A 22,042-nucleotide genomic window follows, 5' to 3' on the forward strand; every position below is an offset into this window, starting at 1 on the left:
TTTCTATGGGTTTTATTTTTGGCTAATAAATCCAACCTCCCAAATTTCTTAAGGATCGGACGACTATATCCTATAGCTGCCATATAACTGATTGATCGGAAATGCCATAACATTGGTGTTTGTAAAGTTAGGAGGCTGGGATCTTCTATGGATTTTATATTTGGTTAATCAATCCGACCTACCAAATTTCATAAGGATCGGCCGACTATATCTTATAGCTGCCATATAACTGATTGATCGGAAATGCCATAACATTGGTGTTTGTAAAGTTAGGAGGCTGGGATCTTCTATGGATTTTATATTTGGTTAATCAATCCGACCTACCAAATTTCATTAGGATCGGCCGACTATATCTTATAGCTGCCATATAACTGAACGATTGGAAATGACATAACTTTGTTGTTTTTAAAGTTAGGAAGTTGGGACTTTTTTTAAGTATTAAGAATGCATCATATGAATAATTTTGGAGAATATAATTTATAGAATATTCTGCAAGGGTATATCAACTTCGGCTCCGCCCGAAGTTAGCTTTCCTTTCTTGTTTAAACTGCTTTTCAACTTTTTATTGTTTTTATGAATGGAGTTCTGATAAGATTGACGCATATTTTGTAACTGATTTAAGTCTCTCATGAAAACCAAACACACCGTGAAAGGGCGTGACTTTGTCCATTAGTCCAGCAATCACTCTAGAATTAAATCAGCTATGGAAAAATGCATTAGGTTTTAGTATTTCCGATCGCAATGTTGCTGCGAATACTAGTCTTATATTTGGGTTTCTTATCGGGAAAAGTCGCAGAGTCCTTAGTGAAGCCACTGCGTTACAATCTAACAATCCTAACGCACCTAGATGGCGGCGGTGCTCAAAACCGTTATGAGGGCATCGTATCCATCGATATATTAGCGCAAAAAGCAACCCGCTCTATTTTTATGAACTCCCGTGATTTGATCCTGTTCTTGGAAAAAACATGGCTATTGCGTTGGGCCAGCGGCAAGCGAATTAGTACGATCGGCATAAAGAAAAATGCAAAAAAGTCCAACGAGGTAATCTTAACATTGAAAAACAACCTCAACATCGGCGAGGTATACACGATACACATGTTTTTTACTGGTGGACTAAATCGGCCGCAACGGAACGGATTCTTTTTCGGCCACTATGGTAAAACGCCACAAGTCTTTTACGCAGTTACGCGATTGGAGCCTGACTATGCCCACACCGTGTTTCCCTGCTTCGATAGCCCAAGTATCCGGACCACCTTCAACATAACCGTGGTTCATCACGAGAAATTCGTTGCCCTCAGCAATATGCCCGCCATTAAGGAAACACCCCAGTAAGTAAAATGTGCAAGGAAAGTACATTTTGGGTATTCAAATGTGAATTTGTTGTTTACTCTTGCAGCCAGGAGATTTCGCACTATGTGTGGACCACGTTCATGCAGTCACCGCCGATGGCCACCCACCAGGTCATGTGGGCACTGCATCAACTTCAGAAGGTTTCCAGCGGCCTTACGGCATCGGGAGAAAAAATTACCATCTGGGCGCGACCGCAAATGAAGGAGCAGCTAGCCAAGGCGGCGAAGTTCACGCAAAGTCTGCTCAGCAACTATGAATCCTTGTTCGCTTATCCATTGCCAAACGGACCGGATTGGGGAGGCAAGTTCGATCATGTGGTTCTGCCGAACTATGCGGAAGCGGATAGCAGCAAGGGTCTGCTGGTGTACGGAGAAGAGGAAGTGGACTCAAACGACGAGACGGACGAAAAGCTGCAGGAAATGCTGGGTGAGCTGTTGGTGCGCCAGTGGCTGGGACTTCTGGTGAGCTCTTCCGACTGGGACGGATCATATGTGCGCGACGGCATCAACTATTATCTGGCCCTTCATGTGGTGGCAATGCAGGACAAGGAGACCCATGACATGTCCCACCTTCTGAAAACCCGCCTGGAAATCATGTATTCCGATTCTCTGCCCGATACGAAGTCCCTCTTAACCAAAGTGACGGAATCCAGCCACAAGATGTTCCGCAAATACAAGATGGCCCAGATCATCCACATGATTAGAACGGTCTTCGGCGATAAGGTGTTCTTTGAGGGACTGCGAGAGTTCTTCCAGGAGTACGCCAATAACTCTGCCTCAAACAGGCAGCTTTGGGAGGTGTTGCAGCGAGAAGCCCGCCGAAGTTACGAGCTGCCCGCCGGTTTGGTTTTGACCACCATTATGGATTCGTGGCTAACGCAACCAGGATACCCGATACTCACCGTCCTGCGCGACAGCAAGAATGACAAGGTGACCATCACGCAGAGCCGCTATCATCAGTACAATATGGCCATTACTTCCAAAAACTGTTGGTGGCTGCCCGTCATCTACATCACCAAAACTCTTACGCTGCCCCAGACAGAGTGGACTGGCTGCCAAAACAAGAAAGCGGATGTATTGAGGCTTAGCAAGGTCGTTGATCCGAAAAATTGGCTACTGGTGAATGTCGATGCTCCAGTGCCTCTTCGTGTTCTCTACGATCTTTATAACTGGCGACTGATCGCTGAGGCACTGGCCGAGAAGTACTCCCAGATCCCGGAGCTCAGTCGTGCCCAATTGGTTGATGATGCCCTCAATCTGGGGTGGTCGGGTCAACTGCACTATAACACCACCCTGAACGTGATAAAGTATCTATCAAAGGAGACCAGCGTTATTGTTTGGGAGACAGCACTTATCAGCTTGGAGAAGCTGCAGAGCATCATGAGAATGAGCACGGGCTATCGGATATTTAAGGTGGGTGGGTATGAGCAAATGTAGTGGTAATTAAGGCACCACCTGGACTGCCAATCCCATTCACAAATAATAATATTTATATTGAAATGTTTCTCATATTTCCAGCTATTCATGCAGAAACTCATTGAGCAAACTTTTAAAGTGACTTTAAAATCGATTAAAAGCACAGCCAGAACGAGCCCTGAAACATCGAGTCCCATCGAATCCCCAGATAACAAGAATGCCCCGGATAGCAAGATAATACCAAAAGAGGGTCAAGAGACAATAGGTAAATCGTTGCCGACAATCATGTACCGGCTGGCTTGCCAGTTCGAAGTCAAAGAATGTTTGTCGGACGCACGACAGCAATTTAAGACGGCGGTGGACCAGAAATCCAGCTCCTCCATTCCGGAGGGAATACGAGAAACGGTACTCTGCTTCGGCATCCGGAACGGCTTCGAGGATGATTGGCTAACGGTGCGGGACATGTTCTTAAACGCCAAGGATGAGAAGGAGAAGGGCATCCTGCTAAACTCGCTCAGCTGCACCACGGAGTATTGGACGATGCAGAAGTTGCTCAATTGGTCTCTCGACCGGAAAAAGGTTTCAAAATCGCTGACCGCTAGTTTTTTAACTGCCGTGATGCGGACTTACCTGGGCTTCTACATGGGCAACCGGTTCCTGACCGACAAAATGGAGGAAATCCAGCGTCAGTGAGTGGGTCAAGATTTTTCAGTAACACTCTGAATAACTCACAACCGGCTTTTCAGATTCTCTAACAACGAGCTCAAGTCGATTCTCAATCCGTTCATCAATTCGGTGACCAGCAATGTCGAACTTGCGGCGCTAAATAGCCTTTTGCAAAATAAGCTGCCTTCCTCGGCGACCTCCAGCATAACTTCCATGCTGCAACCTGCATCAGACAGGGTGATGTGGCGAAAGTACAAGTATTACGAACTCCTTAACGCCATTCGGAATAATACTTTATAAGAAAATCATATGATACGCGAGTTAAATGTTTGGCGGTGAGAAACTTTCAGAACTTGAAAATAGATATTGAAAAGCAAACACATAATCTTTATTTTTTTATGTACAATTCAGGTCTTAAGCGCGAAAACTGTATTAAATATGCCGACCTGCTTTCTACAAACCATAAAGAAAGCTGAACTGAGGCCTTTTTAGTTGACACACAATTTTTAAATACAAAACTTTGAATACTAAAAAGTTGTACACTCGAAAGGTTTTCAGTATACTACTATTATCACTATATCCGATGTTTGCAGAATTTTTAAAATGTCTTTTCATGTGAACCGCGTCCTAACTTAAATCTATCTTAAGCCTACATTAACATTTGTGCTGTCAGGAATGGTCCATATGTACATATGTACAGGGAGTATCTATCTGTCTGTTTAAAATCGAACATCACAGTATTGACATTGGTTATAACTAGGGAGAAAGATTCATGTGGAGTATTGGTCTCAAAATCAGGCATAGCATCGCTTTCGCAGGCTAATGTACATCATAACTCGGAAGAAGATCATCAGCATGGCCAGTATTCCAAACTGGTGCAGCATCGAGACCTTCTCCACGTCTAAAAATTTGAGCAGTACGCGAGGATCGCTAAAATGACAGTATATATCATCGCAGTCAAGCTCCTCTCGGTGGAATCCAAATACGGCTAAGATGAGAGAAACCACGCCCACTCGCACGTAGCTGAATTTCATCAGAAGCTGCATTCCGCCGGAGATCTGCGGCGCAAAGTCGAATCCGTAGACTGCAAGTCCCATTAGAGGTGCTATCAGCATTGGACCCACAACACTGCCATTCTACAATGAGAAAAAATAAATAATTTTGTTTTTGCCGAAAAGTATACCCCAGCTTATTTTTACCTAATTTAAAAAAATACCATACGGCTCAGAAAATGTGAAAATCGTTACAAAAGACTGATTCATTTTAAGCTAAGAATTATTAATCAATTTAAATCCCACATTTTTGGTCTTAAGAAACTGTTTTTAATTCTTCGATTGGTAAAATGCGGTTTAAATGTTTTTACAATTTTCCTTCGATATTAAGTTTTGTTTTCATTATACTTTTTTTAAATTTATTAAAATAAATCAGATCGTACCTGATAATAAGATAAGATATGATTTAAAGTATGTAGCTCGTAAATAATTACAAAAAACGTCTAAATAAATGAAAAATGAATTGCCTAAAATGTAGTGGTATATCTATACTCATATGTTCAGTGGGTAGCTACATTACAGATTTTGTTAAAATATTTAATGACTATTCGAGATCAGAGTAGGACTTAAAAACTCACCGTTATGCTAAAAGTGGCACCAATGGCCAGACCCATTCCCTCGGCCACCAGGGAAATCATCAGACCCACAGCCACAAAAATGCAAAAGCGCCAAAACTGTTGGGGCAAACCGGACATCCAGTAGGTGACTGCCATAAAGGTGATGTTTAAGAGGACCTGAAGTGGCAGACGCGACACCGTCAAGGCCAAGTAGTACGGTGTTAGAGTATACCAACGGTTGAAGGTCTCCTTCTTGACCACCTTCACCTCGGCAGGATCTGAAGTACAACAAATATGGGTAAAGAGAATACACCAAGAAAGGACTTCAACTTCTACTTACAACTTAAAATGGGCACCATCACCTGGGTGTAGACAATCATGAGGACGGCACCAATGCAGAATTTGAGATGGTCGAACATGCGGGCACCTTGGTTGCCCAGTTGGAAGAATATCAGGCCAAAGAACACACCGCACAACAGGTGGTGGAACAGTTGAATGGTCAGGGCCAAACGTGCCCGCGTTATCCGCAGCAGCATTACCCGCATAAGGACCACGAACTGTCGCACTCCGGATACCTCCCGCCGATCCGTATGGAGACGTCTTGAGAAGGCCTTCACCTGCTCCAACAGAGCACTGGTGCCTCCAATTAGCGATCCATCCGTGGAGGCGGCACTGCCGGCGAAAAAGGCTGGCAGAAAGGGACGCTTCTGCTGCTCCACGAACATGGTGGTGACAGCCTGTTGAGATGCCAGCGATGCTCCCAACTGATCCGACTGACTGGCCACATAGATCAGCTTGCCGTTTTCGGTCAGGTCACTCAAAGCAGGCACCAGGTGGCCATCCTCGGCATCCACAAGCTCAATAACTGCAAAAGGTTTTAAGAGTTGGAAATAAAATCTAATTAAATTGCAAATGTTCATAGGATTAGCTTACTTCAATTTATAAATAGTCTTTAACAACTTTTATGCTTTAATTATTCTATAAACAATCAAAAAATATAACACAATTTTTACATAATTTGAGCTTTAAATAACGAGAAACGGAATCTTACTTTGCTTAGTGAAACTGTTTGGTAAAACAATGTACTTATTTTAGCTTGTACAATAAATGAACCTATATCTATCTAAATGGTAATTTTGAATCTATAAAAAAATAAAATGAAAATTTTAATACTCTAAATGACTAGGAGAGGTAAAGAAAAACATATTAATTGGTTTACTATATGAACATTTTAGTCAAGTGTAATCGATATGAATGCCTTTTAATATTTATAAATAGCTTAAATGCCACAACTCACTGTAATCCGAGGGACTGTAGTGTCTGGGACAGTCGATCTGGGCCAGTCGCAGGAAGGGAATGGTGGCACGGGGACTGCCCTGGTAGACGCAGTGGCCCTTTGCCAGGACGTAGATGCTGTCGAAGTAGTTGTAGATGGTCGCCGAGGGTTGGTGGATGGTGCACACGATGGTGCGACCCTCGTAGGCCATTGCCTGCAGCAGTCGGATGCACTGGGCCGCCGTCACCTCGTCCAGGCCACTGGTGGGCTCGTCCAGGAAGAAGATGTTCGGATTGTCCACCAGTTCCAAGGCGATGGACAATCGTTTGCGCTCCCCGCCGCTTAGCTTTTCCGCCGTCACATTGCGTCGGTGGTTCAGGTGCAGGTTCTCCAGGATGTCCGTCATGATCTCCGCCTTTTTGTGGCGATGCTTCAGCTTGAGGTCACAGGCCAGATTCATTAGCTCCTCCACCGTAAGCAGAGTCTGGTGGTGATCGTCCTGCGTAATATAGCAGGCGTTGTCCCTCTTTATCTTTATGCTCCCCGTGACTCCGTCGCGTCTAAAATGTATTGGAAGTCAGATGATAATTAATAAATATTTCTATATTTCACCTTACAAGCAAGAAATTTTTTCACAATTATTAGATCATTAAAGAGACATCAATGGGAATGCAGAAATTAATTATTTGCAATTGAACAATTATTGTAATTTTTAGATGATTAAAATGACTTCTTTCTTTTTGGAAAACTTCCAACATTTGACAGAATATTTGTGGCAAAAAAAAGTGATTTCTAAATGAGTTTCTTTATTATTTATTATTTTATATATTTGTTTTTTTCCTTCCCTTTTGGGTTCTGAATAATAATTTCATTTGGCTACCAGCAAATCTTTTAAATATCCAAACCCAACCTAGTCGACCTTATCAACACAAGTATTTCTACAGCGTAGCTTCGTGACTTCGCAGATTATGGAACCCTATTTAAATCTGAAAGTTTCCACTTCATTTTGAAGAACCATATGTACAAATCACATCTAGACATTTATTTTGAATGAGAAGGTTGTTTTGATCCAGAATGGCATCAGATTACTGGAGACGTTAGTTTGTTCGTCTGAGCCCCCCAAACCCTTCAGATCACAGCTGACATTTCGCTTTTGACTCGGAATCAAGTCAGCAAGAACTTGGCTTTAATCACCAGTCTGTTAAACATACAACCGGTTCGGTTATGGCTCCCAAAATGATATAGCCTTTGTTTTATTACACTTTTTGAGGAATGACTTTTAGAACATACCGTCGAGTGCAGTCGTGTCTGGTTTGACTTATTATTCTCACCTGAAACCCGAAATCGCATTTAGCAAACTGCTTTTTCCTGCTCCCGAGGGTCCCATGATGGCCGAGAGTTGTCCATTCCGGAAACTGCCGCTTACTCCGTTCAGAATTTGACGCTCTCCGGTTACGCGCCCTACAAATAAATTATAAAATCAATTATTAAATTATTAAAATATCTTTTTTATTAATTAATTAAAGTGGTTATGCTCTGACTATAAAAGCCATATTTTTGAAAATAATAACAAATGTATAAAATTTATAACATGCAAGTGAGTCAGAAGACATCACCATCTGGTTTTAAATCTATTCTATTTAATACGTATGAAAATTTACTTTTCTGGTTAATCTGGATGGATTTGCTAAAAACGTAGACGTTAACATAATGAAGATGTGAAATGGAATAAATTAAAAGAAATCAAGTTTCATTTTTTAATGACCCAATAATGTGAATGGTAAAAATTAATTCACTTTCATTGATTGGGGTATGCGTATATGCAAAGCTCAGAATACGGGATAAGGTAAATATATATCACAGTCCAACATGTTTATAATTATCGTGTCATGGAATGGAAGCGGAAAGATTCCGTAGATGACAAATGATGGGCTTGAAAAGATTGCATGACTGGCAAATGTGAAACCAGCTTCCGCCCTGTCTGGCTTACATTAAACCCTAAATTATACGTGTCCGCACGTTCATTATTTATTCTAATTTAAATTTGGCTGGAGTGTGGAAAAATTCATAATCGGAGAATAATTCAAAAAGGCCAATCTATGTGGTCTAATAGTTCTGGTATATTTTTCCGTACTTTCCCAGCGATTACTGACCTGCATTTGTCATCATCCGTCAGTCTTAATGCACGATTGAGTTAATATGTGCCAATGTCATCACAGTTCTTATCAGTGGTGCAGTTGTACTATACTATAGGGTATCACTGAAGGTCGTAATGACTCGCTTAATAATTTATTCAGGGGGTTTACTTTTTATTGCTGTTTCCTTGGCTTGTTCTTTACCACAAGAATTAATGTTGATAAGGTATTTAAATATAAATTTTGTAATACAATATATTAATGCTGATAAGCTATTAAAATATATATCATTACATCATTAATTGAACTGCAACTTGCTTTTAAAATATAATTATTCTAACTGCAACAATGTTTTCCCCAGCTGTGGTGTTATATACAATGTATTTAAAGCAAAAGGATCTTGATTTCTGTAAATTTCAATTATCAATAGGGTAATTCTTGGGCTTTCCTGAATATTGAATTTATGTAAATGACAACTGGGTCAGCATATAGCTTTGCCTGCCAATATATGACCCAGTTCTCGTCGCCAATTAACATTCCCTACGAATCCGAATAGCGCCGTTTGCGAACCAACTTAAGAATGTAAGAAGGTCACTCACAAGTCGGAGTCTGCCGCAAATCCTATTATCAGAGTGTGTTTACCAGCGACCAGTCTCCATATCAATTAGCCCCATATCAATTAACCGGTGCCGTTCGAGCACGCCTTTTAAGTTTTCTGGTCAACACCACGTTCTAAGCACGCGCAACGGCCAAAACCAAAAATAAATTGTCAGCATAAAATCGAACAATCAACAGTACGTTGGCTTGGCTGATTTTTTTTAGACCGCTGGCCCCCCTCAAACATTGTAAACCGCTGCTCCCACGATTCTACGTGAGTCACATAATGAGGCGTGACAATTTGCTGAAAAAATATCAGAAGAAAATACGGGAAGCCGATTTGCTGGTTTCAGACTACAGAAGCCGATTCATTGTAACGAGATTATTTCCATTGCTTCAAAATATTGCAGAGTCACAATATTTTATACATCTATATTTACCTATTTGTGGCTTATTTTAAAAATATATTTGGAGATAGCACTATTGCATCAAGATAAAATCAAGTTACTTTCAAACTTCGATTGTCATATTAACATTTTCTCTTACTATTTGCCAAACTGATTTTTAATTTTCGTCAAAATATATCAGGCATTACCAAGTGTTTATATATGCATCATTGCTTTCACGTGCTTAATATGAGAGCTATTAAATTTGGATTTTTGTAAATTAAAGATATGAAAATTAAGTTTGACATTCATTTATCCATATTATCTGTAAAGATTTACGTTCTATACCACACAAATAAATATTGGGAACACCTTTTTTCTACTATCAGCTTAAGAATGTTCCGAATTTGAATGTTAATTTCAGATTTTCATTCAGGCCATAATCGAAACTGCGCCTCAAACAAACACATCACATTAATTGGCAGAACGAATCTCTGAATTTTAGAAAGATCGTTGGTTGAGTCACTAAAATGGGGAGATGAGGGCAGTGCTCCCTGGAACGAGTTCGTTAATAGATGCAATTGAATCGGCTCTACCTAATTACCACGATTTCATTAGAATGACAATGGCGTTTGGGTCGATAAATGCGACTTATTATACAGCACTCCCACCCAACAATTAAAATGGGATCTGCCTTATTCCCTTGATTCTGTGATCTTTGATCTGTTATGAAGCTCACCGAGCCCTTCTGAATCATTCAAGTTATATAATGGGTCTCAGATAATAATGCTTAGAATAAATAACAAGGCGGAGTTATTTGAGATGCACAAAGTGTCTTGGGTTTATATTAAACGGGTTTAAAGGTTGCAATTTTCACATATTATTTAATAGTATGACGAGATCTAAATAAAGTCAATTGGCTAACTATTCAACTTCAATATCCGTATACACATGAAAGTCTGTAGTGAAAACTAAATCTATTTGTTTCTGAGATTTATATATATTTGAATATGTATCTATATTTATGTATGAGAACCTCCAATGATTTTTTCCAAACTTATTATCCAAACACCTATCTAAATAGCTCGAGTAGTGATCCCCAATTAAAGTACAAAGTAGAGATGCATTCCATTTCATTTCCATCCCAATAGTCAAACTGAACCCCTTTGAATGAATCAACCCGGACATTGACTCGCTGACTAATCCTAAATTGCCCTGGGTACTTGAAATGGAAAAGCGGGCACTGAGTCGCGGAACACTAAAAAAAAACGTGTTCGAGCTCTATGAAAACGATGGCGACTTTTGGAGGGGAAAATTATTCAATCAATGTTGGGCAATTTTCGCTTTTCACTGTGCGCCAACATAATGTTTGCTGTTGTAGCTGCAATTGTTGCCGATCATGATGATAATGATGATGATGAAGGGGTTGATGGAAATGATGAGGTTGTTGATGTTTTTGTCGCGGTCTGTAGTGAACAGCCATCTACTGTAGTTTCCATAGATGCGGGGTACATCGAGGAAGTGGCAATGTATCTACGATGTGTAAATGTATGGACATATGTGCGGAGATAAGTGTGTGCACAAAATATTAAGCTCACATGCTGCATATTTACTTGTACAGTGAGTTATAGTACCGTGGTTCCCTAGAAAACCCAACGTTTACTTGACCTAATGCAGCAACTTAGATAAACTACCTAAATTCTTCCAAAAATGTTTTTTTAAGTTTTTTAGTATTTTAATGAAAATAGTTCTTAAAAGTCAAGCATATTTTTCCCATTCTAAAATATACGTTGTTAAAACAGTTATTTTATATAGACAATTAATTTGATTGGTGGTTTTGGTATTAAAATTAAATAAATTTGATTTCAACAAAATGAAAAAAAATATATATTTCGAAATGCCTAACATATCTGACAAACACTGTTTTTATGCATTCTCATGTTTATCGTTCATTATTATATTCCACAAGGCGACGGCATTTGGCGACATCTCGCTGTTGGTTGCGAGTTGCACGTTGCACATGGCGTATGAGCAATAATTAATCACCAGTCGTACTTGAGTTTGACTCTGCAATGAGGAAGCACAACTTTAAGTTGCATGTAGCCGCCAACAGCAAAAAGTAAGTTATTGGTGAGTAGTCTCACAAGCATTTCCCCTTCTGTCAAATCCATGCCAAATACAGTCAATTAAACACCTCATGAAGTCAATAGATTGCACAGATTGAATGAAAATGCCTCTAAGCCATTACAATGGATGTAGATTAAAATTGAAATTTTAATTGAAATCGCACGACAATTTTCAAGGTATGAGGTGAGGTATGTGCAAATATCACAGATTACTTTCTAGATTTTTGATTATATTATTGCCGATTTTAATAATATTTATTGCGTGTTAGCTATTCAGTAGCTTGACAGTTTGATAATTTATATATACTTTATAGAGTCCCTTCACTGTTCTAAGATCTCATCTATATTCATTTTGGATGTGGAATAAATTAGATTAAATTTTAAGATAGATTGCATTTTTAATCAATACAAAATAGAAACAAATAAATACAGAAGCATGACAGCTAGTTGGTGCGAGTAAAGTACTCTAATAAAATTTAAAAAAAAGGTAGAACCCTGATTCTCACTTCATTAAATTGTTTTTGGAACTCAAATTAAATAAATGTTCTTTGTGAGTTAAAACAGAGTTGATAAATTTTCCTTATACCTTAAAAATGAATATATACTTTTCTGAGGAAAATAATATACCATATTCAAATGAATGTTTTCCTTAATCAAGAAATTGTCAATTAGATATTAGGTTATGGTTGTTCCATTTATATTCCATTTGAAGTGATCCAATTCCGGCAAATGGCAGTTTAAATTTCATTCATTCGGTTCAATCAACTGCTCACCAACTGAATGAACTTGACGCTCTGCCAAATGCATTATATTATCCAATCCATTCGGTTCTGTGTCAATGGCACTCGAGTTTGAACTTTCGCCCAAACAAGGAAAACGTTGTCCGGGTGGGAAAACAAGTTTGGCAAAAACACCAAGGGTTGTGACCATAAACGTGGCCCAGAACGTACGCCATTTCAGTCAAGTGTTGTCGAATTTAATTTCGAATAAAACAAATGTATCAAGTTGTGCAATGTACATTAGAAATAGAGGCAAGGAAAAGGTCAAAAAAAGAGCAAGGCAGGTGGTGGCCAGACAACTACTTGACCATTGCAAAAGATATTTACCTCCTTCGTCAAAGAAAACATTAAGCACAGCACATAAAACCAAGTCAACTCTGATGGGCTTGAGTACAAACAAAAACCTCTGCAACCGAAAAACACATTTCATACAAATGCTTAACGTTTTGCAGTCATTGGGCAATGCACTCATGAGGGACTTGTTTCGTTATAACATATTAACTCTTTTATTTGTTAAGTTTAATTATGAATTAACCCTTTGAACTAAATATACTCAAATTGCTACTGTGATTAACTAACAAGTGAATAAATTATGAATTAACCTATTAAATTAAATGCGCTCTAAACTGCTATTGTACTTAACTAACAAGTTAAAATCTAAGTTCATAAAGCGGAAAGCAAATGTGACTGAAAGTTAGGGGCACTTAAATTAGCTAAGGTCTTACAACATTTCATTTAATTTCAAGAAAATAGTTTATGAAAAAGTATTAAACCAAGAGAATAATAGCTAAACCCGTTGTAGGTCTTAGCAAAGGAAAATAAATTAACCTGATGAAAGGTAGCTGTCAGATTTGCATTAATTCAGTTCATCAAGTGTGATTAATTTAATCTAATAAATAAGACAGTTCTTAAAGGGGCAACAAAGTGATTTAAGTAGTATTTCTACTTGAATAATTCATTAGATAACTTATCTAAAGATCAATTAAATACACATAAGTTAAAAGATCGTATTACTTACAGAAGTTCTGGCGCTGTTTAACGGTGTAGAAAACATCTTGAAACTCCACATCTTTGGACTGTTTGGCGAGAAGGTTTTGCGACTGCTCCATGGCGAATTTCGACTGATTTGTTTATTGCTATTTAATGCCGCTTTCAAAAACTCATATATTAATGAACGACGCGGGTGGCAAGGTGGGGCGAGTGTGACGGGATTTTCACTGACGGATTCAGATACGAATGTATCTATGTATGCTCGTTCGCATCTAGATACGTGCACCGGTTGCCGAATGTGTCATTACCTACCGCACCAAAGTCGGAATTGGAATGGGAATGGGTGCTGGATCTCTTTGCTGCCGCGCGGTTTATATTTATTTATATTTTGTACACTTTTTTATACACTTTTGCCAGCGCTGCGATTGTTATTGTTGTCTTTCTGATTTTGATTCTGTTTTTGCTGGTGGCTTTTGATTTTGTTATTGTTCCTTTTTATGCACGCATGCTCGCTCGTGTGATTGCTGATTTATTACCCGTTTTGTTTTGATCGCACTGCCGTCTTACGCGCTGCAAATAAAAATTAATCATTATAGATATTTTGACATGCGTGGGAGAAGAAGCGTGGCGATTTTAAACAAACCAAAAATAAATACCACTTATCAACATTTAAGGTGGCCTTGAATTTCACACCTCAACGGCAACCTGATAAAGGTTTTTGAGTTCGATCTAACTGCATACATATGTGTTTGTACAATTGTTTTTAATTTTTACGTACCCATCGAATTAGTCATACTTTATTGATACTTTCTTTTAACCCCAATGCCTTATGAAAACAAAAATATTGGGGTCAGCTATCTATAATCTCAAATTCACTTTAAAAAACTTTAATAAATGTAGTTTACATTTATAAATTATAAAATTTTTTATACCCCCCTTCATTGAATATCAATAGCGGTTTTGGTCTTAAACTACTATAGTGAGCTTGATCTTTTTCAAGTTCAAGTTCTCCAATTACCGATGAAGTCCATCACCTTGATCGATAAGCAATGCCAAACGACAAGAAAAACTCGTTATTTAGTTAGAACTGTAAGTATAGAGGATACTGACATTTAATGAATAAGTTTGTGTCTTAATACTCCGTATGTAAATGTTTTACAGCTACAATCTTAAAACGGAAGTTAACCCAATTACCTCAAAAGTATTTTAGATAAAATTAGCAAATATATATCTTAGAAAAGCTTTCCTTTCCATTTACTTTTAACTTAAAAAAATCTAAAAATGTTTTATGTTTAATTTTTACTGCCATAAATTTGAATTTTAATAAATAAAATTAATAATGGCTTGCATGGATTGTACATAATTTCTTTTAAAATAAAATGCAGTCCATTTTGTCTATCTTTTTGATTGACTGATAGTGTTCAGAGCGCAAATATATAAACAGGACTGGCTTAATTCCAGCTAAACATTTGTTTACATATGCCACTGTATGTATTTAGATTACACTTTAATAAACATATGGTTATCATAAAAAAAATGATGAGGTCCTTGAGTTTATATGTTTTTGTTATTAAATAATAATAATATGTGGTACCCAAAGTAAATAGCTGAAATTTAATCTTTAATGTACCAGTCTGAATTCAAGGAAAATCCCGCTTTCCTTTCAAATTACATAAATTTAGATAACAAGTATAATTTATAGTATGTATATAGTTAAAGTGTATTATTATGATCAACAACTAACGAGTCTAGATCAACGATACCACTGAGAAAAGTGACAGGCGGATCACGAACATTTCGCTTTGGGGTGGAGCTCTGTTAATATCGCAGATTTATCACGTTTTCACAGCTGCGATTCACCTTCCCCCGCAAGAGATTAAATTAAACAATTACTTTCAGTTTGCAAAAAAATACTATTTAATTCTATTAACAATCTCAGAGTTCAGAAGCATCAGTACATCAATTTTATAATGTCTGTCAGGGAATAATTTATCTGATAAAAATGTAAATTAATAGTTGTGTATTAAATATTCAAAACATTCCAAAAGCTTAATGATCTGCTCTTGCCTGGCAGGTAAACCGTCAATAATAAACTAAGAATTCGCCGATATTTGTCGGCAAAATTAAATTGTTTTTGTCATATTTACTTTATTTTTTTTTGGCGCCGTCGGATTATTCGACATTAACTGGCGCCGACAGGCTAAATGCAAAACCAGAAACCCGTTCTGGTTTCTGAAAAAAGAACCCTTTTGAGACCACAGTTCACATTAAATTCTACGGGATACAATGCGAAACAAAAGGGGAAAAGTGCATCCGATGGAACACTAATTTAAAACCAGGAAATAAACAATGTGGTGATAGAAGATTGGATAATTGAAAGCTTAAATATGCATGCCAATGCCAATCTACACTCAGCTCAACTTATGTTTATTTCACGTCGACTGTCAGATTTATATTTTATTCTGTTTGGTGTATTTTGTGACGTCAGGTGGCAACAGAAGCACATCGACTTAGCTAGACTATTGACCCCCGGCAACTCGTTTAGCATACATACAAATTAGCTAATACAGAGGTCTCGAGGAAACCAACAAACCAGCAATTTTATACAAGCAAATAACTTTAAAATAATTTTTCAATTTCTCAAACTTTTAAAACAGTCATTTGTTAACTGCAGAGATCCCCGAAATATATAGAAGGAATAAAATAATAAATTTAAATTTAAAGCAATTAATTAAAGTCAATAAAGTAATACAATTAAAAAAAAAATCTTTAGAAATGTATTATTTTTATTATTTTGCACAATATATTTATATGCCCAAATACACATATGAAACCAGTTGTAAGCAAATCTTTCAGCCAATTAATGGTGATGCATTATAATTCACAACAATTATTATTGGATTGTAACCACATCACGTAGAACGGCAATCCATATCACTCAACAATCAACAATAAAAAAATTCAGCAAATTGGTTAATCACCTGTTTAATTACTCATTGGAGTCATAGGTCAGTGACAGAAAATAAATAAAACAGCTTTCTTTGTTAAAATTTTGTTTAATCCCTATAACATATGCATACCCATTTTACCAAGCTAAGAAATTTGCATGTGACTGATGCTATTTTATAATAGTTAATATATAATGACAAGCATTTTAAACTGAAGCTTTGGCAGCGTAGACGATCAATTAAAGCTGGGATTACATTTTTTTGAAAGAAACCTATTTAAAAAGTTTTTATATTTCTTTTCAAGAAACAATAAAAATTAAATCATAATCAGCTTTTAGAATTCGAGCATTATTGCAATGCAAGTTCTCCACATGTTTAAAGATAAGGTACAAAGTCGGATATTATATTAATTTACAATAGCTTCCTTCCAGAACATGTGCATTTAGATTAAAGCATTTCGTTCTCTATTGAAAAAATTTACTTGTAGCATTTTTGCACACAACTGTTCGAAACAAAAGGCACTCCTGCCAAAACCTCAAACAAAATCACCTTGTTCACTAAAATCAATTTGATTGGCATATGTACTGCAGATTGATTAGATAACATTGATTTTTAATGTTCACTTCTTACAATGGATTTGGTTGTGTAATGCTTTTTAAAAATTGCACGCGAATTGAACTGGAATTAGCGGAGGACGAGGAAAACTATATACTATATACTATTTAATAGCGATACTGGCGAATTCGCGTCCACTCTCGCCGGCGACTTGAAAACAACTGACGCTTAGTCGGTACTTGAAGTCGCAGTCCAACTTGTTCCCCAAATACAAATGGTTAGTCGCAATACGGAGAGGGATTTTAGATATATGTACGTCATTGGACCAGTAAATTAGCATATTTTGAGGCTTCAATAACATTTAAATATAAATAAGAATAAACATAAAGAATTTAAACGACACCTTCATTTTGTTTTCTAGAATCTAAAAGTTTTTACGTACGAACAATATTTTATTGTCAAAAGCAACTTTTGATATCTTGAATCATAATCGAAATAAGTAGACTTCCTGTAAATGAAGGAATATATCATCGGTTCCTACATTACAATAAGATTATTTCGGCATTCATATAACATATAAATGAAATAAAAACTAAAATTTGATTTGAATTTAACAAGATTTATGTACTTTTTAAAATTATGAAAACTACATAAAATATTTTTCCATTTAAAAAATATTGTCATATTTTATAAGCTTAAATTATCGATTCTTTAAAAAAAACAAGAATATTATAATAATTGATAAAACTATATCTGCAGTATTGCCTCAGTTAAGTTCAATTCGTTTCAAAGCCGCGCCTTATTTATCGATAAAAAAGCTTTGCAAAGCCAGAGCTTTCAGGTGAAATATACCAAGGCTTACAAAATATACCGTAAATTGACATAATGCACTAATGACACGCTGTTCAGCACTGGTTACAAATTTGAAAAGAAAACGACCGTTACTTTGACTAATTTGAAAATGAAATTTACCTTCATTGGGTTAAGTGACATGAAGGCCCCTTTTACGATTAAGTTCTTGCAGTTGAGAGCTTCAAATAACTTTATTGGCCATTCGCTTTGGCGAATCAGTTTCTTGTCACTTCACCAGGTGATAGGACAGCCTTTTTCATGGTAACCATCGTCCATCGTGTGTATATACAAAATAATTACTAAAATACAATTCTCGTGCGGCCCGAGACGTCCTGACTAGGCTGAGGAGCTTTGATTTGCGGAAGGAACCTTCACTACACTAGCATTGGATGCTACTATGATATCTGGCAGCATTGCGCCTTTCTAGCCATGTTCTGGCTCTGTTCCCAATGTGTCTGCAAATATATAGATGAGAGATGGTGAGTGGTGCGGCAGGACAAGGGCTTAGGCTTAGCAGGTGAATAAGTTGTGTTTATAGGGAGTCTGAGAGAGTTTATATCGGAGTGCCCAGGGGAGCCATTTAATCTGAACAACCGGTTTGTTTATTGCCATTGGTTTAACAAGTGAAGGATGCAAATTTCAAACTCTAGCCAGTGGACCCGCGGCTCTAAAGATGATTGTTTTTCTGTTGCTGTGCGAAATAAAATAAAATAAGAAACAAAGAATCAAATCAAAATGGGTATATTATCAGAGTTTATGTTAGCTACAATGAATAAAAACAAATGTTTAGTAGAGTTTGGTCGCTCGAAATATCTGAAATTGCACCCGATTGCCAGTTAAATGGCAATACTAATTCCCTGGCAATCGGGTTTTTGGTTGAAACAGTCAGTGATCCAATTTATATTGCGGCTTCCAGTTTCTTTTTTTTTTTCTGGGGTTATATAACTTTATTAATTTCAATTTAAATACGAACAAGTCCCAAATAAGTAAACCGAAATAATTAGCAGCGAACAAATATCAAAGTGATTCGTCTCGCGGTGGCGAATTTTCCTCACAAATTGCTTGTGTTTTGGCATTTTTCATTAGGTGTAGCTACGTGTGTATAATTGATTGCTTTTTTGAATTGATTTTCAGTGATAATTTCCATAATTGGGCTACGAGAGAGCCTACTCGTATAACTCTCAGTGTGACTCTCTTACTGCGCTTTGATTTTCATAAAATACGCTTTAATCATGTTCAGCTGCTCCGTATTTCGTGATCGCTGGAATGCAACGGGCTGGGTCGGGGGCTTTCGTACGTTCTAAGAGTGCTAAGGTTCAGTGGAAATTAGTTTACCCATTTACTGATTATGTCCTGTAATCGAGAAGAGCATAATGAGCGTAATGAAGTTCTTTAGCGTTTCGTTTGACAGGGGAGTTCCAAATGACGCTCAGTGCGCCCCACTCACCTTGACGTCATCCATTTCGTCTTCTGACGACGAGTGCGACAGTCCATTGTACGTCTTGAACGTCACATTCTTCATGAACGACTTGAGCAAACTGGCGCTCAGCTGCCCGAATTTGTACGGCACCACGGGATCGTAGTCGCCGTGTGCCTGGAAGATCGGCACATCCTCACCGGTCACCTTGGCGCCGGGGAACTGCTTGTGCAGCGGCAGCCAGCAGGACAGGGCCACCACGCCGGCCAGTGACTGGTTGTACGTCAGTGCCGAGTACAGCGCCAGTGCTCCGCCCTGCGAGAATCCGCCCAGGACAATCCGATCCGCCGGGATGCCGGCACTAATCTCCTTCTCTATCATACCGTGCACACTGTCGCGGGCCGACTTTATGCCCGGCTCGTCCTCGGGCCCACCGATATCCAGGGTCATCAGATCGAACCACGAGGGCATCCGGAAGCCGGCGTTCAATGAAACGGGCTGTGTGGGCGCCGTGGGGCAGATGATCTTCATGAAAGGTGGCCGAATGGCGGCCAAGGCGGAGCTCCAGCTATGACTGTAAGAGAAATTATCCATTAATATAGTCATTTAAGTTCAATGAAATGGCACTAGTGTGTAAAGAGAATAGAATAACAAATAAAATGGAATCAAATCTTTTTAAAGTGAATCTTACATTTAACTTAAGGTGAAATAAATTCCCAAAAAAAATGTTCAGATATACTATTTATAATCTTGTAATCCAAAACTTACACATATTATTTTGGGTAAAACTGACAATCTTAACAGCAAATTATGATAATTAAATAAATGGACTACATTCAATTCATTTTAGACATAAAGAAAAATGTAAAGTTTTATCTCGACTTCTAATTAAACATGTGCACCTAAGGCGAAAAAACAAATTTTAAATATTTATATCCCACATAACTTGAAAACTTCTTTGCGGTATCTAATTAATCAAATCAATCTTTAATGGTCGCATAAACATATGTATTTTCAGCTGGGACTCATTTCCAATAAATTCGAGTTTTCTTAAAGAATTCTTTAACCCTCTGTGGACTTTTAATCTGTAATATGAATCTGGAGATTCCTACATACTTAAAATACATTGCTAAATTCTCCGAGGAGTTCTAATCAATTATTTTACCCAATGGAACCATAAATGCAAATCACATCGACTTGAAGAATTTATTACTTCTCTGGCGAATCTGTACAATCGTAAATACAAAGCCACTACGTAATAAATTTGGAGAATTTGAGACTTCTCAAAGGACTTCTTATCTTTTAAAAATGTATATGAATGTGTAGAACCCTAAATAATGTGCTTCATTTAAATTGAAGATTTCGGGAATTCTCTAAGGGTTTTTTATCAATTATATTACACTATGGAAACATAAAAAAGCACCACGTAATAAAATAGATTTAAATTTAAGATGTTATTACATTTCCGCGGACTTCTAAACTATTTATATACAAATGAAGATATTTGTGTTTGGTAGTATGTAATGCTTTTATTTTGAATGCGGATGTATCTCAAGTCACCACTCACCCCGTGTCTCCCAGGCCGTGCATGAAGATCAGCTGGAATATACACATAGTTTAGTTTGGATTCACATAGTTTATTATAGTTTATATACTCACCGTGGCGGTCTGCTTGACCGTGGCCTCGACAATGACCGGTGCCGACATGACTGCTTTTTAGTTTAGTTTAGCCTCTTTTGGGGACGCACTTTTCCAGGTACTCTGCGATTTGGCGACTTGGCGTTGCTTCCGTCGTTCTTTCTTTGTTTTTGCTGTGTCAGCGGGTTTCTGCAATTTAAACAAACACCGTATTTCTCGTATTAGTTATGTCACGTTTTAAACTCAAAGCAAAATTAGTAATATTGATTTTACGACAGCAAAATGACAACACGTCGCCGGCTGAGAAAAAGTTTGAATTTAATTTAAGATATTTGTTGACATATGTGTATTGAGCACACTACGCAAGTTAGGTCCTGCATCACGTACCAGGTAATGCCGGAAGTCTTGTTAATTTGTTTAATTTCGCTCAACTACGACAATTTTGTCAGCTGCCCAAAAGTTCAGACAGAGGTGGCGAAGCATCGATGTCCAAACATATCGATGTTTTACAGGGCGACATCGATGATTTTCCATCCCTAATCCCAGCTAACTGTGGAGTGTGTCTCCGCTATCTATCAATAGGCGGTGGTGTCTCCGCTAATCGGCAGTCTTAGTGTCCATCAATAGCATGTCAAACCTTCAATGGATATCCTTTCTATCGATATCGAAATACTATTAGTTTTTAAATTCTTTTATTTAATTGTAAACCATATAGCTTGATTTTAAGCAAAGCATTTAAAAACTTGTGATTGGAAATTATGTAAATATTTTTTGTAGGTATTTTAAAAATCCTAGTATCCTTAAAACCCCGCAAATGTTAAATTTAGATACTTTTTAAAAATGCGTTTTGTTATAAAAACAAATTTTAATAAAATCTATTTAGTTTAGGTCTTATTTATAATTACATTAGAGACAGTTTCAAAAACAGAAGAAAATATAAGTGGTATATGTTTTAAGAAATAAAATTTAATTTATTTTGTTAAATTTTTTATCCAAATCCAAATAAAAAGATTTTTTTTTAAATACACCCAAAAAAAAAACAGAAAGTTTAATTCTAATTAACGTGTATTAAAAATAAACTATCGAGATAATATAATTATAATAATGTAACGTCAATACTTTGTAATTCCAATTCTATACTGAAGAGTTAACAATTGTATGTTTTCAGTTTAAAACTAATACTCCTGGTTTAAAAAACACTACAGACAGTTTACAGAAAATCAGTATAAATCAGTAAAACTATACTCAAAAGTAGTAATTTAATATTACTGGCCCATACTCTGTAGTTTAATATTTAAACCGT

General features: G+C 37.3%; 3 protein-coding genes across 9 annotated transcripts; 1 reads left to right on the forward strand and 2 right to left on the reverse strand.

Annotated features, from left to right (window-relative positions):
- Positions 1-517: 517 nt before the first annotated feature.
- LOC108049374 (aminopeptidase Q) lies at positions 518-3,922 on the forward strand. The gene is made up of 5 exons (XM_017130525.1): positions 518-1,328; positions 1,397-2,762; positions 2,868-3,454; positions 3,512-3,766; positions 3,843-3,922. Exons 1-4 carry the CDS (start codon positions 742-744, stop codon positions 3,729-3,731), a joined length of 2,760 nt encoding a protein of 919 aa, XP_016986014.1. The 5' UTR covers positions 518-741; the 3' UTR covers positions 3,732-3,766; positions 3,843-3,922.
- LOC108049375 (ATP-binding cassette sub-family G member 1) lies at positions 3,796-17,927 on the reverse strand. 3 transcript variants are annotated; one of them, XM_044458237.1, is made up of 7 exons: positions 17,805-17,927; positions 13,358-13,899; positions 7,648-7,777; positions 6,338-6,876; positions 5,381-5,905; positions 5,062-5,318; positions 3,796-4,567 (listed from the first exon to the last, which is right to left on the reverse strand). In XM_044458237.1, exons 2-7 carry the CDS (start codon positions 13,446-13,448, stop codon positions 4,226-4,228), a joined length of 1,884 nt encoding a protein of 627 aa, XP_044314172.1. In that variant the 5' UTR covers positions 13,449-13,899; positions 17,805-17,927; the 3' UTR covers positions 3,796-4,225. The 3 variants fall into 3 exon arrangements, with proteins under 3 accessions (XP_044314172.1, XP_044314170.1, XP_044314171.1); XM_044458235.1 differs by lacking the exon at positions 17,805-17,927 and adding an exon at positions 16,908-17,440; XM_044458236.1 differs by lacking the exon at positions 17,805-17,927 and adding an exon at positions 16,827-17,440.
- On the reverse strand, positions 17,857-21,239 carry LOC108040562 (acyl-protein thioesterase 1). Of its 5 annotated transcripts, none has more exons than XM_017118066.2 (6): positions 21,127-21,239; positions 20,761-20,928; positions 20,669-20,700; positions 19,132-19,675; positions 19,020-19,037; positions 17,857-18,139 (listed from the first exon to the last, which is right to left on the reverse strand). In XM_017118066.2, exons 2-6 carry the CDS (start codon positions 20,806-20,808, stop codon positions 18,080-18,082), a joined length of 702 nt encoding a protein of 233 aa, XP_016973555.1. In that variant the 5' UTR covers positions 20,809-20,928; positions 21,127-21,239; the 3' UTR covers positions 17,857-18,079. The 5 variants fall into 5 exon arrangements, with proteins under 5 accessions (XP_016973555.1, XP_044314173.1, XP_016973558.1 ...); XM_044458238.1 differs by having other exon boundaries at positions 19,020-19,074; XM_017118069.2 differs by lacking the exon at positions 17,857-18,139 and adding an exon at positions 18,163-18,375.
- Positions 21,240-22,042: the final 803 nt, after the last annotated feature.

Source organism: Drosophila rhopaloa, unplaced genomic scaffold (genome assembly GCF_018152115.1).
Source record: "Drosophila rhopaloa isolate 14029-0021.01 unplaced genomic scaffold, ASM1815211v1 contig_163, whole genome shotgun sequence".
Classification (NCBI taxonomy): domain Eukaryota; kingdom Metazoa; phylum Arthropoda; class Insecta; order Diptera; family Drosophilidae; genus Drosophila; species Drosophila rhopaloa.